We start from the raw sequence: 26,491 nt of genomic DNA, 5'->3' as shown, positions 1-26,491 counted from the left end.
AACATGTTTTAACAAGCGAAATGAAAAACCGACTCGGAATTTGTATAAATAAATGTATATTTTGAATCATTTTTTTTTTATATTCAAATACGTATTCAAAGTGTATAATTACACTGTTGAAGTAATGATAACATGTAAAACACAATCTATATTTGAGAAAATAAATAAATAGATTTGAGCAATCGTGTTGTCTATTCAAATGGTTGGCCTATAGGAATATGTAGATATAACATGCATTGATTCTCATTGACATATTATGCGATATAGACGGGTTTGGTACTGAAGTAGAACCGAATTATTTTTAACATTCTTCCGTTATTTTATTAAATCGTTTTCAAATCATATTGAATTTGTCCTCAACCGTTACACTATGCAATACCATAGCTATTAAATTATAACTAGCAGACTTAAGAAGATGATTGTCAAATAAAGCAAACAAAATTGCATCATAAAATCGTCTTGTCTTGTCACTTCAACTGAAAATATTACAAAACAAAAATTGAGCAATTCTAGTTCACTATGTATTTTTTTTTTATAAAATTACAATTGAATAATAGAAGAATACAATCAAAATATATAACAATGCACAAAAAATATATGGAAATACAAATACAAAACAAAAACAAAAACCGAGAGGGAAATATCAAAGCAAACATTCAATGAGGTTACCATTGGACTGCAATAAGAACATCAAAGTATCCTTACTGAGTCACTGTGTCAATCCCTGTCCACGAGGAAAGAAGAGCTTTTTATTTTTATGCGTATCTTGTGAAATAGGAAAAATAACATTAAGCAATAATTCCGCCTATTCAAATTCCTATGGAACATATGCTCTTTAAAACGCCAAAGAAAGTTGGTCTAAACAAGTGGCCTACACTATAACGTATCATTCAAACATCAATCAGTTAAGTGTTCAAGCTGTTCGGTGAGCCAATATGTGTTCATCACGCCTTTTCCCTAAAAGCAGAAGAAAATGATACATGTTTTTTTTTATTCCGAATAGAAGAAAATACGTTTAAGATGTACATGTATGACACACTTTACTGTTCCTCGCCTTTCACGGTGAGTTAAGGAATACGCAATAATAGAATATATATATATGAAAGAGGGCTATAGAGTCAAATCTGCTAAGGCTACTACCTATATTATTAGATTACCTATGTTAAGCGCTGCTCAATAGATACATCTGATGTATGATAGTGATTTCACTGTGAATTGTACCCGTAATAAGTGACCAGTGGTATTAAGTGATCGCATCTTAGAAGTTAACTCATTATAGAGATTAGTGTTAACACAATAAGTATTTGATATTTATATATATAATTATGAAAATGATAAAAGATTGATATTATATATTAATGTATAAACCACATTGATTACCTTTATATCACATGGCAAACATGTTCTTTTTCTATAAGACATAGCCACGAATCACCTGATTCACCCAACCATTTCTCATATGAACATTATATTTACATAGATTTCACAAATGAATATTGTCCTGTGCAACAGATAACATATATTGTTTTACTATAACAATACAAATATATTTAGAATAAAAACATAAATCTTTCAGATCGTCCGCTAGGCCTTTCTGCCTTCTGTATTTATATTTACATACCTTGACAGTGATTTCACCGCGATCTTCAATCCAGAACTTGTTGAATTTATCGAGGATTAACTTAGTTGGGCTTGATATATGGATCCGCATTGCTATGAAAATAAATAAAGAAATGTAGGGACTAAATTATAAAAATACCAAGATACATTCGATGCTAATCAAAACACATTTACTCCAAACCAGTTTTATTTAGCGGGCACTTATTTTCAACATTTACTTCAAATTATATATTCACAATCTGATCACTTAATGAAAGGGCTCTATTTCCGAAGTGAAATACAATGAGATGAATATTATTTTAATATAGGGTATAATAAAAGTCAACCATTGAGGTCGGCAAAGTGGACTCAATAGTGACAGTTGAAAGAGACCGTGAAGCAAAGCCAAAATTGTTTTCTTTTTGATATTGGGACACTTAATTTTCAACTCCGAGCGAGGCTTACGATTTTCTTTGGTGTTTCAAAAATACTTTTAATTTAGGTGATATGTCTTATGAACATATCGGTAGGACAAATAATCGAATTAATAAATAAAAGAAAAGAAAAAACCTTAAGGTGGTTAGGAGTTAGTTCATGACACATATTAAACAGTTGGGAACACCAATTTTATCAGAGGGAATCCCTTCCTACCCTAAAACACCTGTCTCTGCCCAGGCATGCATTAACGTGAATACTTTCCATAACGTCTCATGTAATGATATATACTTCTACATAGAGAGCATGTCTTTGCCAATAATGAAGTCACACATGCCTTCTGATGTAGACTCCATACGTGACGCTGTGTTGACTGTATCCCCAAACAGACAGTACCGAGGCATGGTCAGTCCAACTACTCCGGCCACAACTGTGCCTGGAATGACCGATCAACAAACCAAATGTCAAGGGGGATAACTTTCTCATGTTTTGTTTTCTTTCATATGACTTCCAATATAATATGCAGAATTTAAATGAATATTGTACCACACTACTTTTCAGATATATCAAGGGTAGTCTCTTACAGGGGAAAAAAATCATATTTGTTAAAAGTATATCTTTTGGACTCCATCGAGACAATAATTATTGTAATAGCTTATTATAATTATAAGATATGTTTGAATAACTGAAAGATGCCATGAAATGAATAAAACACGTAAAAAGAGGTCTCCGAAAGGTATCTCCGCTTCTTACTTGTATGAGATACCATAAAGGGTCGCGGAGAACTAATCAAAGTAATATAGCTTTAAATGAAATCTTACAGTTGGAATTATATGTTTATCTTAATTGTTATAAGACATCTCACCAATTAATGAATACACATGAAATAGTTAATGACAATCCAAATAGACTATATGACATAGTTTTTTCACAATCTTTTAATTGGTAATATAGATTTTTACAAAATATCTTTCCTGTATCCATAGTCGCAAAGAGAGTCTGAAAAATGTTAAGGAGTCTTGAATACTTATGAGCATATGACTAATGATTGGCGTAAAGATAAAATGCTTGAAGATAAAATTAAATAACGCAGCTGCGTTAGAGTAAAAAATGACCGGCTTTTATCTCAGAGTGGCTTTCGATGGTATTATATGTTTCATTAAAGCTTTGTCAAAAGTACAATATTTAAAAAACAATCAATTGATCGAAACCCCGCTAAAAATGAATCCAAACCATTCTTGTAATCATGTACCTGAATGCAGTCCTATCCGGATCTTCAATGCTTCCCCTGGGAGGTGTCTAATTTTAAAACCAAGAACAGCCTGTCGGATCTCCAATGACATGCAAGCTATCTGTTCCGCGTGGGTGTTGCCATTTCTACGGGGCAGACCGGAAACTACCATGTACGCGTCGCCGATCGTTTCTACCTAGTGACCAATAAATAGCATTTAACCTAGCCTCATAGTCCAATAGATGTAAACATAGTTAAAATATTCAGGTATTGTGTGACAGACTAACAGATCCAATGTAATGAGATGCTGCTGCGGACTTATTCATTAAGTTTACATTAAGCTTTGCAAAGAAATATGCTTAAAAAGGTTCCCTATATCCAAATAACATAAATGTTGTAGTACCGATTTCTTCTAGTTAACAGTATTGTTATTATTTTGTCTAAATACTGTTAACCAGCAAACTTTCACCAAGTCACACATTTGCCCTTCACCGGTAAAATCCAATTGTGCCCAGTGTTAATTTCGCCCTGTCATATGTATGGCTATATTGATTGATTGATTGAGTGGTTTTACGTCCGCTTCACTACCGAGTAGTTCGGTTATCCAGAAGACGAATATATATATATAGTATGCTGTGTACTTATATTCGCCGTCATTATCAATTCGCCCTCATTGCAGAAGGCAAAAAAAGCTAAAGTTAAACTGCGCGAAAATTTCCCAATGTGCAGTCGCCTTTACCTTATATACATCAAACTTGTCGATGACTGTATCGAAGGATGTGTATAGCTCATTTAGTAGAGCTATGACCTGCAACAACAACAGAGATAAGTCTTTAGTAGAACGGAACATTCAGCGCATTTTTGACACCGTCGTGTCGTATACTATAAAACTATAATCCGGGTTCTGAACATGTGACTTCATGTTGAAAATCAATCATGATATCCATTGGATCAATAGTTAAGGATCTCACTACTTATAGATAAAATAGCATTTAGCGGAATACGAAGTATTTAGTATATCATACCAAATGTATAGCTTTACAAGTAAAAGTAAGCCATTTTGACCAAAAAAATTACCATTGAAAGCAGAGCTATTTCAAATGTTGTAGAAGAGTAAAAAAAGAAATATCTCCATGTCAGTCACTAACATCCCCGAGGAGAAACTATTTCACATTTCGTACAGTTAAAACCTGGAACAATCTTCCTCTGGAGGTTATATCTGCTCCAAATATCAATAATTTTAAGAACAGAATAGTTAAATTTTAGCTGGCGATTTTTTTATGAATACAGGGGAAATGTAATTAACAATGAACTTCTACTTTGTATTCAACAATTGTTTCATTTTTGAGTCCAGTGAAGAGGAGCTCTATCGGCTCCTGTATTGGAAACTAACTTTATCTTTAACTTAAGTATGAAACAATTGTATAATAAATGTTACACTTCAAGTCATTTCTCATTATTTTGCATTTTTAACAAATACAAATGTCTGAAGTCGTATTTATTTTACCTCCATTGGCGTGCTCTGTGCGGAGATTGTAGTGAAGCCTACGATATCACTGAAGTATATGGTAACGCACTTATAAGTCTCGGGTAGTACCTGTCGTCCGGCCTCCAACTGGTCAGCTACAGATCTGACCAATAAATTCAAATCAAAAAATTAAGTTTTTAGGTTTCACAAGGAATATGACTATCGGCTTTTTATTTTGATGTTCTTTCGCATAAAACAGTGGACTGGAGAGACTTCTCTCGAAACAAAACCTGTCTCCTGCTTGGCACTTTATTACTTCAGATAATATTGTTGAATTACAAATGCACACCAATATCTGATTACTAAGGTTTGCCTTATTCAATATCACAGTATAACACATTTAAACTAGGTTACATACATACGATTGGAATTAGCACTCTAAACAAATTGTTGTTACTTTTTTATCATAATCTAAACTAACAAACAAAAATTTCTTCACACCAAACTACCAAACTGCATAAGAAAGCGAAGTTTTCAATAATCATTCAAACTGATCTAAGATATTTTTACATAAGTAGTGCATTCTGTATATTGACAACTTATGCATGAAAGTATGACTTTTCTTCAATAAACGTAACACTGGTACGAGTGTATCTCTAAACTTATAAGGAAAGAAAACATAATATAGTTATTTAATCGATTTGAATGTGTAATGAAGTCTTAATGTTCTATGCCGTGCCAATATCAACTGCAGTAGCGAATAGACAAAATAAAATTATGTCTGTAAACGACAGATTCGATGACGTAGTACGCATGAACTACTTTGCATGTATTCCATTTGCTTGGTTTTATATTGAGTCTTATTGGTTTCAACGTCCTATCAAAAACAAAGGACATTTAAGGACTTTCACATTTGCAAAACACATGTATATCCGTCTGTCATTCTATTGCGGTTCCAAATTCAACACGCTTGTTGTACGTCTGTAATCACATTATGTCTGTTAGCCAATAAATGTACCAGAAATGATAACGTAATACACAGATAGTGTATACATATACTAATATCAGCTACTACTTACGGCGGCAGCAATCTGTGAAGTAATTCCACTGCCTTTTTCTTCTCCTCGAGGTAGGCGTTTGTCCGCTCCTGCACCAGACTCTCCAGGTTGTTAGCGTATTGCTCCATACGCTTCATCAAGTTATCCATGATGTTGCCCTTGGTTCCTCTGAAATAGTAAAATGAATTATAATGTTACAAGGTTGATACTACTGTTGAACATGTATGCCAATCTGCAATGACCAATGCCTCGTTGGAGAGAATAGATATTGCAAACCATACTTCATTGGCGACAAACGTATAACAGAAACGCATACAATGTGGCCAATACACCACGTGTATATGAATAAAAATAACCCTATTACGAAGAGTTTTTATATATAGTTGGCTTGCTATAAAGGGTTACGGACTTATTAACGATTAACAGTCAGTTATGAAGTATATATTTGTCTTTCCTTTACATATATTAATAATGCACTAGTTTGGCCATAGTTCACATTTCTAAAATGAGAAACGTATGGATTTAGAGTTTGAGAAATAAACTGCAGAGGTCAAATCAAACTGTTTGTTTTATAGACATTTAATTGGGTACGTGATTTTGTCCAATTAAATGTGCAACTCATGACATTTCATAACAAACGATATTGCCATCATGCAAATTTGAACGACGAATCAACAGAAACTCCAAAAAAATGCTGCATTGTATTATTTGATGCCTTTGCTGTGGATATGTATCCTTACACAGGATTTTGTGCAATATTTCGACAAAGAATGATGATCAGGTTTTTATAAACCTACTTCTTCCAAATACACTTGTGTCTCTATCAATGTACTTACGAATTTATTTTCCGGAAGGAGGATGCAACCATGTCAAAATTCGGTCTGTCTTCCCATTCCTCTGACCAACACGTCTGCATGAGGAAGTGCAGCTCTTTACTACACGAAGCCATAGGAACAATTGGACGGAAAGGTATGTTCTTGTCTGGTTGGGCTTTTACCTTTTTTATAATCTCTGTTAAATGAATAATATGTTTTAATGACATGACATTTAACTCTTTTTAGTGGTTAAAACTATGAATAAATAAGAGAAAACCGAAGTGACAACAAAATCATAATTCGAAGTCACAATCGATAAAACGAAGGCAAAATAAGAACAAATGAAATATTTTCATGGATACCCTTGAAATATTACAAGGAGAATAAGTCCAGGTGTTCCGGAAGGGTAAGCGTCTTTTGTTTCATCGAAAAAAAACGTCAAGTAAATTTAACCCGAATCCAATGAATTTCAAGTCCTCATAAGTGAAAACAAACATTTTTTTTCTATTATCATTTATAAGATGATGTATTGTATTTACCATACGTATTGCTATTATTTTATAGCTGTTCATCCCACATCCACTCCCTATCTCTCCCAAAAGTATCGATATTTACCCTCTGTAGCGTAGTCCATTTCGTCAAACGGGCAACCTCGTAACACAATTTCTTGAAGTATAACTCCAAAACTGTATGTGTCCCCCTTCTGATAGGTCACTGGACAGTGGAGAGTGTTATTGTATGTTCGGAGTATTTCGGGGGCTGTCCATAACAACTCTGTAAGAAACGAAAATAATTCCATTACCCAATCTTTGTTATCCATATTGAAATTAAAATACTACTGTATTCGCCGATTAATTAAATAGCACGAGATTGGCAAATGAAAATTATTACATCTTTTTCTTCTGATAACGATTATTCTTGATTAATTATTGATTGAAAACAAATCTTTCACTCTGGAAAACAAATTTGCAATTGCCCTGATTACCACCAACAAAAACACGTTTGATAAAAAACAACAAACAAACAAAAAAAAAATTATCCGTGTCTTTATACCTCCACCAAAATAGAACAATAAATGCAACTTATGCATGCAGGGTGAGTTTACTTACTATTTATGTTTGTTTCATTGGCTTTAGTAGCGACCTGACGTTCCAGGAGGAACACCGTCGGGATACCAAAGTCTGTTAGTTTCAACATAAACCGGCTATCGATTACACAGTTAGTACTGCTCAATCGGCCGTGGTATTTTAACGCACTGTTCTGGATGTACTGCATTCCCTAAATAATTTAACATAAACTATGAAATTAGAGTGTTTCAGTGCATGATGGATTGATAAAATCAAAACTGCCATACGTCATTAAACTACCAACCGTGACTTAAAGAAAAAAAAGGTAAAACAGCCGAACAGTATTTCCTCCATATATTTAATTCAAGACCATATGATTGCATATGATTCATCTTTGTAAGATTCTTATCTTATCATTGCAAACACGACTATAATGGTAATATTAGTTACAAACACTCTTAGCTGATAAAATTGCATATTCATTATTTTTTTATCACGGTGTTTTCGACGCATTTCAATGATTTTATGGGATTATGCAATCCCTTCAGTTAGTAATTACGTAGTTATTGTATCCTACCGGAGAGTTTTTAGTTTACGCTTTAAAATTGATGCAGTCGTCAACACAAATATTTGCTATGTATCTTAATATTTAAATTTAATAACTTACCCTAATGATGTCCCAGATCAGTGAATAACGGAATGTCCAGTCAAGGTTGATGTCGTCATTTTCAATAATATCCTGATTAAATGATAAACAATTGATATTATGCGTTAATGATAAATACTGTACATGGTAAGGATTTCCATGTGCGCTGCATTGATAATAAGTGCAAATAAATGTGTGTGTGTGTGGGGGGGNAAATGCTAAGTCTCGTACTGTTTTATCACTGTGTTGTGATATCCTGGCTTATGCAAAGTTTGGCAATGACATAGCAAAATATTGACTTCGTAACATGATTAATTGCATGCTCCCCAATCGAATGCGGTAATTAATCTCAAATAATAAAAAAAAATCAGTTGCAGCAAAGTGTGCTTTATCACCAACTGCAACATGGTATACACAATTGGTAGGTAATATGAAACAAACTTACTAATCTGGGGGCAGTGTATTTCCCTATCCAAAGCTTGGTTACTGAGAGACCCACATACCTGTAGACTACCTCGGGGACAATACTCCATCAGTATCGCACACTTCATAGGTTCGATACATGCACCAGTGAATCTGGCTAGATTCTGGTGCTGCATCGTTTGAAGCTGAAGGACAAACGTATGAATATGCTTATTACATTGCTTTCCTTCAGTTTGTTTTCAAATATGTGACAGAAATAAAAGTTCTTACATTCTTGTATTTACGGTTACCTTCAGAGTGTTAACTTCACCTTACGTCAAAAGTCGCAAATATATGACATCCGTAATAGTTAAATAGTGGACTAAATTTGAAGTCATCTTTGCTTCTTAAATCAAGAGTTATTAATATAATTGTGGATTGTATTGAGGTCGTTCATTGGCTAATTACATGATGAAATTCCATAAGAACTGCCTTAAGACAAACAAACATAGCAATTACAAAACGAAGACATCAGGTATAGTTAAGGTATGTGCTTAATTAAACGTCCGCTTGGCTTCTCAGATCTAGAGGTATTAACATAACTGTTTAATGTTCAATTACCTGATGAAATTCCATAAGAACTGCTCGGGTAAGGTCAATGTTGTAACATTTAAGGTCTCTGATAGCCACGACATTGCCCCTACAGTTTCCTACTGTGGTGAAGAGTTGGTGTTGGATCACTTCCTCCATCTGTGTCAAATATATTGAATCAATATTCCAACAAACGTTTTAAAAGTAATATATTGAAAATATTTAAACTTGGAATGCATTTTTTTAATTTGATAACAACATGAAAAATACACTGAGAAGCCTCCAACGTAAGGAAAGACAAAATTCTACATGTATCTTTTGTATCCTTTTCACGTCAAGTCCATTAAAATACTCGTGTAATAAACAGTGCATAGTCATGACTTGCCATTACCATTTCGATAACTGTAAAAATATAAGAGTATCTTACTTTTACTGTATGCAACATATTCGCAAAATTGAATTTAAATATATCTGAACAAAACTCTTATACAAATTTACTCTTTCACCCCTGTGAAACTTTAGTAAACCCTACCATGTATTGATCTGGATGAGTCATTTATGGTCTACAGCGGTTAAATAATTAGATATTGGTCATATTAATCCGCCTATAGTCTATATTACATTCATAATTGGTGAAGCGTATGAAATACAACTGCGTTGTTGCGTCAACCCTTACTTTTCCGTCGGCTGCCAACATCGATATCCTAGACCTTGATAAAACTGAACCACCTTGTTCCCCCTTTGATAACTTCACGTCATCCCATGGTATGAGCCATGTCTTTTTACCAATCTCAGAGTCAAATTTCAATTTCCTGGAAAACAAGTTGTAATAGGTGGAATGAAACTGATATAAAAAAAATAAAAACAGCAAATGCATATTTTTCGGTTTGTTGATATGTTGGATTTGCTTCGATGTTTAACAGAATAAAAATATTTGTTCGTACAGATAACGAGCCCAATTACTTTAAACAGTACTATTTGCTGCAAATTTGTTTTCATGATAGATAATCTGCATATGTGCAAAAAGAGGAAGGGTTGTGACAAAGGCATTAGACATACCTATGCATTAACATATTGTCAGTTATCATTACAAATCATATCAAATCGACAAGAATAAATATGTGCTACAGTTTATGCATTAAACCACTCGGCATTACAGTTAAGGCTACTTACCTGTAGATGAAAACTGTAATGGCAGACGCTACGAGGATTATAGTGACGAAGGTCACGGCGAGGATAAGCGTTGTGTTATTGTCTGCGAAAGATATCAAATTAAAAATTTAATATAACATTACAAAATTTGAACTAACATTTACGATTTATTTTAAAATATTTATACTTGAAAGAAGAGCGACACTTTCTTTAAGTCATCTCTTAAATGTCTCATAAGTATCTTTCTATACATTGATATAAAATGTCAATATAAAGAAGCGCGATAATACGTGAAAGGCTTTCTGGCTCAACTACACCTAACAATATATAACGACCAAGTTATAAGGTCCTACAAGAAAAGAAATAATACAAAACGTCAACAAAACAATGATTCGAAATCAAAATTGATAAAAGCAGAGCAAAATAAGACTAAGGAAAGATTAACAATGTAATCTATGAAAAGAGAATAAGGCAAGGTTTTCCTAAGGGTAAGTGTCTTCTATTCTCTCGACGACACCCGCCAATTAATAAATTGATATCAACAAATTGGTAACACTAAGGGGTAACAATAGGACGCTGGCAACGAGCGAAATATGTTAATAGTGACAAGATTCAATCTTAAAACGCTCGTAATGAGCGATGAAAATGTATTGTACAATTACATTATATTAATAAGTATAAATTAATTATAAAAAAGTAATAATAGACAGCAGGAATTATGGCAAGCGCTTGCGTGAATCCTTTACTTGATAAGTACATTTTTAACTAACGGTATTGATTTGGGGTGTGTCTGATAAAGTACAGCATTCACAAAATATATCAACAAACCTTTCGCAATGCATTTATCGCCTGTGTAGCCACATATGGGTTCGTCAATTGGCAATCCATTCGGCCAGTGAATGGCCACCCCCAGGACTGGGATATACTGTAAAGTTGATCCTTTGAATGTACCTACAGACTAAAAAAAAGATTAAAAAGTGCCTTTTTATGCCAACAAGAAAACTATTAACAAATGTCATAGAACAATAGTGTAAAGTTGTGCTGCGTACCACTGGTAAATGTCATAGAACAATCGGGTAAAGTTGTGCTGCGTACCACTGACAAATGGTATAGAACAATCGGGTAAAGTTGTGCTGCGTACCACTGGCAAATGGTATAGAACAATCGGGTAAAGTTGTGCTGCGTACCACTGGCAAAATGACTGCTCTTTATAATTATTACACGGGATCATTCCATAATATTTTAATTTCGACGCCATTAATGACGTTTAATGTAACATGATGTTGTGAGTCCCTTTCTTTATATTTATCAACTACTGCATATGTATTCCGACATACTGTCTATTCCGATCGATCAAATAGGAGAAATCTACCAAGTAATGAAGTACTGAGAGGACCTGTTCCCCAGCGCTGACGGTCTGCGTGATCTTCAGACAGTTGTTCAGACGGTGACCAGACAAGTTCAAGATACCGACCTACTCAGGTAACAGCATTGAACATGTGAACCCACAACAAATACATACACAGGAGAAAATATTGACTAGAAATATGGTGAGGAGAAACCTGCTTTGGGACACACGTGTTTAGGAACAATGCGAGGAGAAACTTACCTAGGAGCAAATAATGGCAAGGAACAAAGACGAGAGAAACCTAATGTCTGGGTCCTATACGAGGAGAAACTGTTGGCTAGTTATCTCCTGTAGGGGCCTACCTAGTATGAGTGTCAATGAATTTTGTTTATGCTAAACATGAACCTACCACGAATGTCCTCATGGCCGGATCTGTCATATCCAGGAAATCAAAGTCCGCTCTTCTATCTCCTACCTCATCTATCGCCACCGTACCGGATATACCTGTCAATTTACACGTTTTATATGGTCACAATAGCTTCTTGCAAATTATAAAATATTAAGTAAAGTTTAAAAAAAATACTTCTGGTCATTAAATATAATCCGCGTTCATTTGTACCCAAAAAGGTTTCCTCATCTGATATATTTTATCAAATGTGGTTGAAGATTTATATCTGTTAAAGCACGGTTCTTTTTTTATTTTGTGCGTCATTGTCAAAAAAAGATGTCATGTTTAGCTATTATTATTTGATCCACCGATAATTATCTAAAGACAATGACAGTTTTACGTTGCTATTTCAGTGATAGTTTTGTAATTGCGCACAGTAAAGAATAGGTTAATAAGACACATAAGGATCTTTAAGTTTGAAACTGACAGCATTGATTTACATAATAAAAAAAATAAAATTGAAATATATTGATTAACATAGTAAAAACAATAAATCAAGGTTTTGAGCTATTTCGATAAACGATTTTTGTTATTTCTTCAAGAACCTATTCATAGCCGTCAGCAGTATTGCTTTCTAAATAAGATGGGAAACTGTGAGTAAGCATAATTGCACATGTCAATGTAAATGCCGCTTGAATATTTTCGACGCAATTTAAATTAAGACATTTTTACAGTCTGACATCATTGGATGATTGTATGTATTGCTTATATGGAGTTCTGCAAACCAACGCTGCATTTGTGCATAGTTTAAGAGAGGTCTACTGAAGTATATAATGGCGTCCATTTGTTTCTATGTGTTTAATATCAAAATGTTGCCGCTAACAACCATATCCGGTTTGTTAATCTCCAATTAGGATACATTGTACGTTATCAAATTCCACATAGAAATGAAGTGCCCATCTATATATGAGCGTAGCTATAGACAATACCGGCAAGGCTTTGGAAAGGTGTCAAGGTAAAGCGTGAGGATATTTTCTATACTAATGGTAGGAGGAAAGTATAAGAAGAATGTATAGCAAAATAAATTTCTTAAAAAAAATACAAAATATGAAAATATAAAATATATAGATTTTACGAGTATTTTGATGGTGTGTTACTTATAAAGGTAGATCAATTGGATAATCACTGATAGTCCCGTAAATTGAAGTAGACGAAAAGATCTATCAACGTATACAATGATTATGGGTTAAGGAAGCAAATATTTGATATGTTTTATTTGATAATAATAATAATGATAATATAATACGTCGAGGTTCTTATATACCACTTTACCACAATTTAGCTCGTAGGTCGTCTCAAAGCGGTTCACAAATGCAACCAGCAAATATATTTTTTAACTCCCTAAGGAGCATACAGCCGGTGCTGCCATTTTGGCGTTTACAGCTAGCATTCTACAATTTTATCACTGTCCAACCACGTACTCGTTTACAGCTGAGTAGACTGGAAAAACTTTAATAGAGTATCTTGCTCAAAGATTCAACACAGTGCCGTGACGTAACTCGAACCCGCAACCCTTCGGTAACGAGCCCGGCGTCCTACCACTAGACTACCGTACCTCAAACTTGTTTCCAACAATTAAATAGAAACATAATTTTTGAAAGGGTATATTGTAAAGAAAATAACTATTATTACGGTGCATATCTTATCTCGTTATATGTATATTTGTCTGGTTAACTGTACCCGGATATGTGTTATTCCATAGTTTCTGTGAAACTATCAGACCATCCGTTATATTCTGTCCGTCCGCTAACGTCCGGTTAAATGCTTCGGACAGGTAGAGTACACCTTCGTAGAATGCCGTCACAAAATAGTTTACCTGTTGGAAAGATACTTAAACAATGTTAATTGATTTTTTTTCAAATTTTGTATATATAAAACTTATATTCATTATATCATTTTCTTGAGTCAAATATGAGATAAATATGCTCATATTATTGATGATTCCTTCAGTAAGAACGATATGCAAAAAAAAAAAAGATTATTTTAGCACAAATTCTGTCTGTCTAAGCTGAAGAGACATTGGTTGGAGAGGAATTCAGTCACGAACACTACCGTTTGGTCGTTTTAATATATCACATTCAGTGAGTAGGTCTTAACGCAATCCTTTTTAACACTTAATCATAAATTAAACAAAATTACTACCGGTCCCAATGTCCACTGTTATTTGTTGTTATGCATAAATGTCAAAGAAATTAAACTGGAAATGAATAAAAGTTTTATTATTATTTATGTATCCTAGAAGGACATAACAACTGTATGATGCAATTTTTGAAAGGCTGCTGATTCTTCAGATGATTGTTATGCATATATGTCTATCGAATTAACAAATTACGTGTAGCATTTATTTTTGATTCTTATGATTTTATTAAGCTGAATCAGCTTAACATAGCATGATTTTGTATGTGTTATCAAGTTTTATATTTTTCAATACAACTTGCTCCTTAAAATACTTTCACAGTTGTCAATAGGATGCTAAACAAGTTAAGTCTCACTGTTTGCTCCCCAAAATCATAGTCGTAGTCCCTGAGTGCCCTCATCTTGACCTCGTCAGCGAAGGCATTGTATTCAGTAGTGTTGGGCTGGCTCAGGGTCAATATCAAAACTGACTCGTAAGCCTTGGATACTCCAGCGTCCATATGGTCACCTGGAGGTAATGGCACATGGTCAGCGTGACAAAATACATATAAGTTAATAGGAATACCACAAAAACATGCAGAAATAGTTCATGTTGATCTACATATCTTCCTGCAGATTGAGTGATAGCATGCAAGGAGAACAATAATTGAAATAATTAATCAATTTTGTTCTTGTTTTTGTGTTGGTGATCTGCAAAGTACACGTAATACATACATACTAATTTCTCCGTAAAACTGAACTCTATTTTTTATTTTGTTGTATTAAAATGGATATATGTAGAATGGAATCGATCTTATTTGTCTTTTAGGGGAAACGCGTTCATTAAAATAGATCACAAACTACGATTTTATCAAATGCCGATATCCAAAACTTTCACAACTTAAACACACTCGCTTCTATATATTTATAGTTTGTATTATAAAAATTTAGCACAACATAGATTGTGTGGAGAAAGCTGACAGATCATATATTAAACGAGTGTGTACATACATCAATTATTTTAATTGCTTATTAGAGGTAGCAAGATATAAAGAGCACAGCGATTTCAGCACTTACAAAGCGACATTAATCGTGACTTCAATTGAATAAAACATTTAGTTCTCAAGTATGTATTCAAACTTATTTCACCAACGAATACGTAGCATACAGCAGTCAGTAAGCCTCAGATTGCAATATACACGTTGTACATGCGAGCCTTAACTTCAATTTATTAGCAGTGAAACGGTATCTGGTTACTCACCGCGTAGGAATTCAGTATAGTAGCCAAGCCAGTCGCTAGGAAATAGTTCCATGGTTAGAAACACATATCCTCCCCTAGCCATCCCCAACTGGTACGCACGGTACATGAACGTTCTAAGGAGTTCGGCGTCACAGAAAATCACTATGACTGCCAACAATTATTATTTACTTTAATAGCATTGAAATAACACTTCAAACATCATAAAACACAGACAAACAATACAATGAGGTAACATCTGATCATTCATAATTTAACTATCAGTTTGATGTGCTGCGAACTTAACATTAAGTCCGTAAAAGATAACCCAATGTTCACCTATCGAAGTATCTAAATGTATTTTTCCTCATATAATTTTTTATAGGAAATGTTTAGGGGATTTATATTGACCTTTAAAGTCAATATTTGAACTCAATTCTCTTTTTGTATTTTTGAGAATCCTATATATATGTACACATTTACATCCATATAAGATCCTACTCATTGCCACCCAATGACTTCAACTATATTGCCGTCTAACTATTATAAAGCACTTATTGGAATTTTCTGCAATTGTTTTTTCCGATACGACCTTTCTCGGAAAAAATAAAATGTTTTTCATATACTGGTATTGTAAGAATACTTTAAGCGTGCACAGATGTTAGCGCATTATCGAATTTCCACAGCTTAGCGCATTAATGCATTGACGCATCCTCGAAATATGTCGTATAAAGCAATATACAAGAATTTCAATAGACACAATTATATTTAAATGCAATAGTTAAAGTGCGAAATGCGCTTACATAGAAATACCGCTAAACTTTGTACTCTAACAGTATAATCAGCAATACCTAGGCATGCATATTGTGCAAAGCAATATCTAAATCGATACAAAAATAATTTTAACATACAGTTTATTAACAGATTATTAGAGAATCATTTTATTGTTGGACGTTAGGTTGACGCAATATATAATCTAGAACAACCTGTTTACTTACATCTAGCTTGCTTGCTAGCCTCGATCAACAGTGAACCGGGATCAGCATGCTTTGAGGCTTGAAACTGGAGGTCGAGTGGGCGTGGCATTGAGATGTCATTATGGAAATCTCGCACCAGATTTCCGCCTGCCAACTCGAAGAAAATGTAATCGACGTCATATATGACGGCAATATGGCGCCAATTGTACTCCCGCATCAACCCCATGATGGAAGCTGGAACAGTATAGAAAGACAGATAAATAAGTGTCTAAATAAAGTATTAAATAACAAGGTAATATCAATGATTATTAAATATAATTTCAGTTTAACGACGGTGTATGTGAAAACGTTTAGATGTGTACAAGTACTCGTGTACCTTCACTGGACGTCAAATGCAAGTCACATACGACTAACTTGTTGAGCTCGGGAAATGCTTTTGGAGGAGAGTTGCACGTGGATTGTTTGTAGGAGAACATCCTCGATACACCTGGGGTAACGCTCATTTTCGCTCTCTGTACCCCTGGGATACTTCATAGCAAAATAGAGGTATCAGTGTGCACCACCTTGTGGATGAGACAAGAAGACTTGTTTTAACCTTTGATGTACATGAACAGAATCTCGTAGCGCCGTAACGGTAAAATCGACTTGTATTGAAGTCGGCTGTACACTTCAAAGGACAGGTATCAGTCTAGCGATTGGTCAGTTTATTATACCTGAGACCAATCAAATTATCTATCTTAGAGCCTTCAATTTTGCTATGACATATTTCAGGGGTGCAGCCGGCGTAATGGAGGCTTACCCCTGTAGTATCGAGGACGGTTCGAGAAAAATACATGAACGTGTATATTTTATTTTCCAATAATACATTGTCATTGGGTAGAATGTTTAATTGGTAACTCGTTTTCAACTCTACTCAACTACATAGAATTAAGAATTTTCACCAGTGTCGTAATTCACACTTAGGTGACGGTGGACATACTAGATCCTTGACTAAGAGTGTGAACAAACTCCCTATGAAAAAATAGGTATTCGATTATCGACGTAGGCTTAACATTGCGCAAATGAAAGGATTTCGCTCATGAGTGTGAGTGTAAATGGACATGTCATTTCATCGATAACAATATCACTTCAAATTTAAAGCGATGAGCTATTTACAGTGAGCGTTCGTAATCGCTGGTACATTGGTGTAAAGTCAATTATTTCTCCGTTGAATCGTCAGGGGAACAAAATGATGAAAATAAAAATAAAAAAGCCCAATATTAAATTACAAATCCTTCTTGACAACCATGGCATGATCGTTTGAGGCGACTACTGTGGGATCTCTATCGATTCACATTTTCGTTCTTTAGAGGAACTGATAACATAATTTGGAAGCACTTCCGTGTCTTTTTTCAAACCCCCTAATTAATGAAAATGAGGCCGCATACTATATCCACAACAAGCAAATTCGTGTAATTCATATCCCCCGTTTGCAGGACATTTTGTAGGTTAACATTATCGCGGTTAGGTTAAAACATGTGGGTATCGTGCTGTTGAGACATGATGTATAGCTTGAAACTTGAAGATAAACAAAATGCCCTATACCTCATTGATTATCCGTAAATATGCACAAATCACATCGGTTGGCAAACTTAGCATGAGTCGGATGTGACACGGAATTAGGTTGAAACATCTGAACAATGTCTACAGCATTTATCACACGAAAACCATAGAGTGCCCGATATGAGTGGAGAGACAGAGGAACATAAACATTGTTATCATGTTTGAAGGAACTTGGCTAATATTTGCTAGAGTTATGAAGCGGATACTGCAAATAATGACGTTTTTCGTTAATCAAGGGACCATAACTCTGCCAAATGCAGTCCGATTAAAGTGGCTGTCAAACTTGTGCGAGCCCTTAATGTGTTAAACCCTGTTATCAAGTTTGAGAACAATCAGATAATATTTCCGAGAGTTAATGAACATGTTATGATTTGTTGTAGTTATTGCATGGAAATGAAGCGTGACAGACGGACAAACCCAAATTAATATCCTGTGTCCAGCATCTTTGCTGCAATTGTTTGTTAACCACGGGACCCCAAGTGAAACTATTGTGCTGATGGGTTGTTGAGTCTTTCCAATCAAACGACTATCGTGTAATACTGTATGAGCTTATCGTGTTGATTGACCGTTTATACTTGACAAACAGACAACAGTGTTGTCATGTATAACCTTATCGTGTTGATCGGCCGATAATCTGTACAAACAGACAACAGTGTTGTTATGTATAACCTTTTCGTGCTGATCGGCCGATAATCTGTACAAACAGACAACAGTGTTGTCATGTATAACCGTATCGTGCTGATCGGCCGATAATCTGTACAAACAGACAACAGTGTCGTCATGTATAACCTTATCGTGCTGATGGGCCGATAATCTGTACAAACAGACAACAGTGTTGTCATGTAAACCTTATCGTGTTGATCGGCCGATATTCTGTACAAACAGACAACAGTGATGCCATGTATAACCGTATCGTGCTGATCGGCCGATACTCTGTACAAACAGACAACAGTGTTGTCATTTATGACCTTATCGTGTTGATCGGCCGATAATCTGTACAAATAGACAACAGTGTTGTCATGTATAACCTTATCGTGCTGATCGGCCGATACTCTGTACAAACAGACAACAGTGTTGTCAAAAGGCAAACTTGGTTCTCAAGCCTTTGTATTTAACCTTTATTGGCGTTAATCGAACATGCACTGTTACGCTTTCTTCTGTGTTGATTAATATCGATACTGGAAATAGGGTAATATCTTCCTGCAATTCACTATCTAGGAGAAGACAAATGACAATCCTGTAAGTGCATTTACAACAATATTAATGTTCATATTGAGTGTTATGGAGTGTGTACCTAGCTGCATCGCTACAGGTACAACACCAGATAATGTTTCCATTCCTGTTGTAATTGTTTCATGGTGAGAGAAATGGTATGCAGCCATTTACAGAAAGCATTTGACATTACACATTTGATTTTTAAAAGAAACGTAAAAAAAACCCAAAAAACAACAACTTATTTTACGTTCCAGTTTCATCCGGTTTCAAATTAAGTATCAAATTAAATATCAGATGTATACAGAATACAGATATTTACCTGACCTTGAATCAGACTAATAAATGTCGCTCTGGTGAGAATTCGTTCTAAAGCTGCTGCGCTAGCGACACGATTTCTCACCCCTTGTACGATTTCTCACTCCGGTGAATTTTTATGTTGGCCTTTGGCACGAAAGTAGACTGAAATCAGTTTTGGCTGATTAGGATATATTTAGCTTACCAATGTAAAAATTACATTAGGTTTACTGATATTGAAACACACATTTCAAAGGGAGTCAACTTTTGTGGATAGTGTACTCTCCGTGCCTCGAACTCATTAAAACTATTATGTTTATTCGTAAGTTAATGTAGAATGCATAAGGTTCACTTTATGGTGCATGGCTATCTTTTACATATACCCTATACGCATTTCGTTAATTATTTTCCCCACATTTCCACACCTTCATTTCATATTTCAACATACATCATGCACCTGTGTTTATTATCATTTAGTTATTATTCCAGACATTGCCGTGTAAGTTGACATTTAACGAAGGACAAACATTAAAGTCAGATACACAGTGTATATATCAGATACACAGTGTATATATCAGAAACACATTGTATATATCAGATACACAGTGTATGTATCAGATACACAGTGTATATATCAGAAACACATTGTATATATCAGATACACAGTATATATATCAGATACACAGTATATATATCAGATACAAAGTGTATATATCAGATACACATTGTATGTAGAAGATAAAGAGTGTATATAGAAGATACACTCTTTATCTTCTATATACAATGTGTATCTGATATATACGCTGTGTATCTTATATATACACTGTATATTGTCTATATACACTGTGTATCTTCTATATACAATGTGTATCTTCTATATACACTCTTTATCGTCTATATACAATGTGTATCTGATATATCCACTGTGTATCTTATATATACACTGTATATCGTCTATATACACTTTGTATCTTCTATATACAATGTGTATCTGATATATCCACTGTGTATCTGATATATATATACTGCGTATCTGATATATACAATGTGTATCTGATATATACACTCTGTATTTGATATATACACTGTGTATCTGATATATACAATGTGTTTCTGATATATACACTGTGTATCTGATATATATATACTGTGTATCTGATATATACAATGTGTATTTGATATATACACTGTGTATCTTCTATCTACACTGTGTATCTTCTATATACACTGTATATCTGCTATATACACTGTGTATTTTCTATATACAATGTGTATCTGATATATCCACTGTGTATCTTATATATACACTGTATATCATCTATATACACTGTGTATCTTCTATATTCACTGTGTATCTGATATATATACTGTGTATCTGATATATATACTGTGTATCTTCTATATACACTGTGTATCTGATATATACAATGCGTATCTGATATATACACTGTGTATCTGACTTTAATGTTTGTGCTTCGTTAAATGTCAACTTACACGGCAATGTCTCTGTGTATCTTCTATATACACTGTGTATCATCTATATACACTCTTTATCTTCTATATACAATGTGTATCCGATATATACACTGTGTATCTTATATATACACTGTGTATCTTCTATATACACTGTGTATATAGAAGATACACAGTGTATATATCAGATACACATTGTATATAGAAGATAAAGAGTGTATATAGAAGATACACAGTGTATATAGAAGATACACAGTATATATATCAGATACACAGTGTATATATCAGATACACATTGTATATAGAAGATACAGAGTGTATATAGAAGATACACAGTGTATATAGAAGATACACAATGTATATAGAAGATACACAGTGTATATAGAAGATACACAGTGTATTTAGAAGATATACAGTGTATATATAAGATACACAGTATATATATCAGATACACAGTGTATATATCAGATCCACAGTGTATATAGAAGATAGACAGTGTATATATCAGAGACACAGTGTATATATCAGTGAATATAGAAGATACACAGTGTATCTTCTATATACAATGTGTATCTGATATATTCACTGTGTATCTGATATCTACACTGTGTATCTGATATCTACACTGTGTATCTGATATGTACCCTGTGTATCTGATATATTCACTGTGTATCTGATATACACACTGTGTATCTGATAGATACACTGTATATCTGGTATATACACTGTGTATCAGATATATACACTGTGTATGTTCTATATACAATGTGTATCTTCTATATACAATGTGTATCTTATATATATACTGTGTATCTTCTATATACAATGTGTATCTTATATATACCCTGTGTATCTTCTATATGCACTCTGTATCTTCTATATACATGGTGTATCTTCTATATACAATGTGTATCTAATATATACACTGTGTATATAGAAGATACCCAGTGTATATATCAGATACAAAGTGTATATATCAGATACAAAGTGTATATATCAGATACACATTGTATATATAAGATACACATTGTATATATAAGATACACAGTGTATATATTAGATACACATTGTATATATAAGATACACAGTATATATATAAGATACACAGTGTATATAGAAGCCACCCAGTGTATATATCAGATATGTACACTGTGTATCTGATAGATACACTGTATATCTGGTATATACACTGTGTATCAGATATATACACTGTGTAACTGATATATATACTGTGTATCTGATATACACTGTGTATCTTCAATATACACTGTGTATCTTCTAGATACACTGTGTATCTTCAATATACACTGTGTATCTTCTATATACACAGTGTATATATCAGATACACAGTGTACATATCAGATACACAGTGTATATATCAGATACACAGTGTATATAGATTTCAGTAAAATGTTCGCTCGAATTATCTTTCATGTGATTGACAATTCGTGGATTGCTAAATCAACAACAACAAAATAACTGAAATCCCCTCTCCTATCTACGATGATAATGATGATGTGATGATAATGATGATGATGATGATAATGATGATGATGATGATGATGAAATCAGGTGAAGGATGAGGATGTCTAAGAGTTATTTTGAATGTGTGTATGCCAGTGTGAGAGAATGTGCTATTTTTTGTGTATGTCAAATACAATTGTGAAAAAATAAATAAAAAAAATACAACAAAAAATGTGTTCATAACTTTGCAGGCTACTGAAACGCCAGTTAGACAATAAACCTCGCCTAAATTCCTCTTTCAACATTTTCATGGTTTGCTGTTTTAAAAGTAGACCTTTCTTAAATTAATCAACGTTGCCAGCTTAAAGAAAGAACGGAAAACAAAACCAGCAGCCGAAATTTTAGATAGCATTAGATAGATGTTTAGTTAAACAATTACTGAGATCCAAAATGAGGGATTTCTTCTTCAACTTAAAGTAAAGAACATGTGTACAATTGTACAATATAGCATATATAATTATCGTCTGTTTGTAATGTGCTGGTTTCTTAAATTTTGTTATGAGATCGAGAGCCTTTTGTCGGACTCCAACGTGAAACGAAAATCACCGATTCAGAAGCGTGCGAGTATATTGAGAATAATACATTTCACTAAACTTGCAGAAAAATAATCGAGTTAGTATGTCACATATGACGAGTTTTTAGGTTACACAGTTGGAAGTACGGTGAGAGTCGTTCGTCGTGATAATATAAGTATGATAAAGAGAAAATCTTCACTGCGAAACCAAATTTCTATAATACGTTTTACCAAACTAACAAAAGAGAAAATCGAGTATGATTAGTTTAAATAGGGAGAGTTGTTAGATATTCAACGGCTCAAAATCCCAGTACTACTGCCAGAACTGTAGCTAAGTATTGGAAACTGTTTTCCGGCATGACTATAGCTTTGATAAATCATTTCTGAAAGTAAACCATATCTCGCGGGACTTTTATGCGAAATAGTAAAAATGAAATAAACAAAAAAATATCATCAACAACAGTGTTCTGATTGTGAAAAAGTATCGTGGCTAGAGAAGGAATCGAACCCCGAACCAGATTGTTATACTGTCTCACTAACGGATTGAGCTACCTGGTTAATGGAAGTTTCATGGCCAAACTGTTCAAGTTTACAAGTTTATTATTACTTTAAGTCTTCAGACTTATCATTGTATATACAGTACAATACAATATACATCCATGCAAACATGATATATCTAGATATTATATTTGTACATTTTAAAGTGGAGAGTGAACAGTTACCACTTACTAAAGAAGTTGAGACCTTTTCTTGTTCGCATGCACTAGATCAGTTATAGCCAAACGCGATTTAAGGGGAGGTAACTGTATATCGGAATACTGAGCTAGGTTTACGCTTTAGTTCTATCACACCATCGAACATTGAACATATCCGCCGAGGATAGAATAATTACCAGAGAAAGTAATTACATTATCGTCTATAGAAAATCAAAGAGCTATGGCGGGTTGCTATGCCTATTTCCCCAAAGCTGAGACCGATGTGCCACCGTTTTCTGTTATGACCCTGTGTCTAAGAATAGATTAATGGAAACAGCCGAATTCAAGGCTACGGTTATCGATACATGCGTTTCAAGATACAGACTCAACAAAATGGTTATTTTGCGTTATTTCTATGAATTTAAAACAAATAAGATGCTTTATGTAACACTCGTACAATCATTACCAACAAGTTTTGAAAGGATTTAATTTGAATTACTACTGCCTGACTCATGCCGTTACCTGCTTTCTTACAAAACACACATCTTGATTTAATAGCATGTCTTACACGTGTATTGCGATCCTTGCTTTGTGCTGCCGTCTTCCTGCATTTCAAGCAAACGCGACTATCCTCAACGATGAATTTCTCCGTATTTATAGTAATATATTTGCGATTTACAACACTTAATATATGTTGGTAGCATTTTATTATTCTGACGCAACAATCCCACATTGTTTTGTATTTCAGCATCATTTGTTTGTGTTTACATAATAGATAAAATTACTAGGGCCAATTGGAGGGTAAAACAATTTATAAATATTTTTTTAGATGATGTCTTATCTACAAAGCGCAGCTGTACTGTACAAGTGTACAGTGATTTCTTGACATGACTCCATAGAAGTTTAATCAAAAGGTATGCTATTAAAATATAAATAAAATGTACCATTGATTTGAAAAATATTTTCTTACTAAATTAGGGGAAAAGATCATGTGCCTCAATATTAAAAATATTAAAAAAGGAACCTGAACGTGGATTCGAACTTGCACCGTTCACTCGTCTGGTCACAATGCAAGTTAACTGTGTTACACATTCGGCTACATCGAACATAGACGAAGATGTGAATACAAACTGTTTTAACCCAAGAAACACCTGTCGCAGTTTAAGAAACTCGCTCATCCCTGTTTTGCATTATTTTGAGCATTTTCCCAAAGTATGACCACATTCCGGAATACGGAATAATAAAGCTTATTCAAAAGTTGGTCCTCGGATGGGAAAGTGTTGAAAGCATTTTTTTAAGTCTGGGAAACCCCATCACTATTAAAGATATAGTGCATATGGCTATATTTGCAGTGTCCTATTAACAAAACCTAATATATCAGCAGTTCAAAAACTCATATTCAATTGGTTTTATATCTGACCTATGCATTTCCGCTGCTAGAAATTATTTACTCATTAATATTTTTTTCCGTTTTCATAAATGCCAACTTATGGAAATATGGGCAGTTTCCCGCCATAGCTCAACTTTAGTCTTTTACGAATCTGACCATTCTATCAAGCGTCGACAACAAAAGATTTTTTTATCAACTGATCTAGGACTTATGACGACGGTGTTAACAGGTGATGACGCCGCTAGAAGTCCATGCCGTATTCAAGTTTATCCGAATTTAAATGTTTCAACCTGGACTTCGCAGGGAGACATCCTAACGGGTCATATATAATTCTTCTGACCTAACTAAATGTGCTAAGGAGAGAAAATGAAGAAAAGTACTAAAAGTAAAGATGCGGTTCGCAATGTTGATATTAGTGCAGTAGGAAGTTTTGAGTGGAGACTTCTTTTATGCTTATGATATTTAAAATCATTTAAAAACTATATAAAAGTGAAAAAAATGTACTGCATCGAATGTAAAGTTGGACAAAACTAGAACCGGAACAATAAATAACGTTTAGTTGCCTTTTCACAATTTCGTCGTCTGTTTAGTAAACTGTTTATATAAATATATTAGAACGCTTAAATTATCATTACGAATTTAAGTAAATGTATACAATTTCTTTTAATTCCATACATAAAGGTACAAAAACCACGAAGACAATATTTTGATATGATATTTGAAACATATTTTTTCTTTTAAACTTACTTGAAAATTTTCCGAGATTATAGCACGTTCTTGTCAATGTGGTATACATTTCCGGTCCAGTCCGGATTATCAGATCTCCGACTCCGCTTATTATAGGCATTTTCAAATATTGTGCCAGTCTTCCAACAGCGTCCAAAGATTGCGAGCACGCTGGCCCTATTACGGCTTGAATATTTTGTTGATAGGCAAGTTCCGCGTAATGTCCGATCGTGGTTTGTCGGGGACATGTTCCTTCGGTGTAATTGTGCACAAAAACATTATATTTTATTCCGTATCGTCTCTCAGATTGCTCAAAAGCAATGTCGAGCGCCGGACCAATGCGCCTTAAATCAAAAGGCTCCGGTGCGCTTGTCATCAGTAAAACCCCAACTTTGATTTCAGTCACAGCCGAACTTAAATCAATTGTTTGTAAATATGCAATCAGTAGAATTCGGAAAATAAAATCCAT

General features: G+C 34.1%; 1 protein-coding gene across 1 annotated transcript; it reads right to left on the bottom strand.

The window, feature by feature from the left end:
* Positions 1-589: 589 nt before the first annotated feature.
* On the bottom strand, positions 590-26,491 carry LOC110447165 (atrial natriuretic peptide receptor 1-like). The gene is made up of 22 exons (XM_021492678.1): positions 26,044-26,491; positions 16,611-16,823; positions 15,661-15,783; positions 14,753-14,904; positions 13,941-14,076; positions 12,222-12,316; positions 11,293-11,422; positions 10,486-10,567; positions 9,989-10,124; positions 9,343-9,471; positions 8,823-8,927; positions 8,341-8,412; positions 7,716-7,884; positions 7,222-7,380; positions 6,628-6,802; positions 5,813-5,959; positions 4,773-4,896; positions 4,005-4,073; positions 3,340-3,461; positions 2,372-2,472; positions 1,622-1,713; positions 590-957 (listed from the first exon to the last, which is right to left on the bottom strand). Exons 1-22 carry the CDS (start codon positions 26,489-26,491, stop codon positions 898-900), a joined length of 3,039 nt encoding a protein of 1,012 aa, XP_021348353.1. The 3' UTR covers positions 590-897.

The sequence above is a fragment of the Mizuhopecten yessoensis genome, unplaced genomic scaffold, assembly GCF_002113885.1.
Source record: "Mizuhopecten yessoensis strain PY_sf001 unplaced genomic scaffold, ASM211388v2 scaffold371, whole genome shotgun sequence".
Taxonomy (NCBI): Eukaryota; Metazoa; Mollusca; class Bivalvia; order Pectinida; family Pectinidae; genus Mizuhopecten; species Mizuhopecten yessoensis.
Note: the sequence above shows the minus strand (reverse complement) of the source record. Positions and strands in the feature narration are given on the sequence as shown.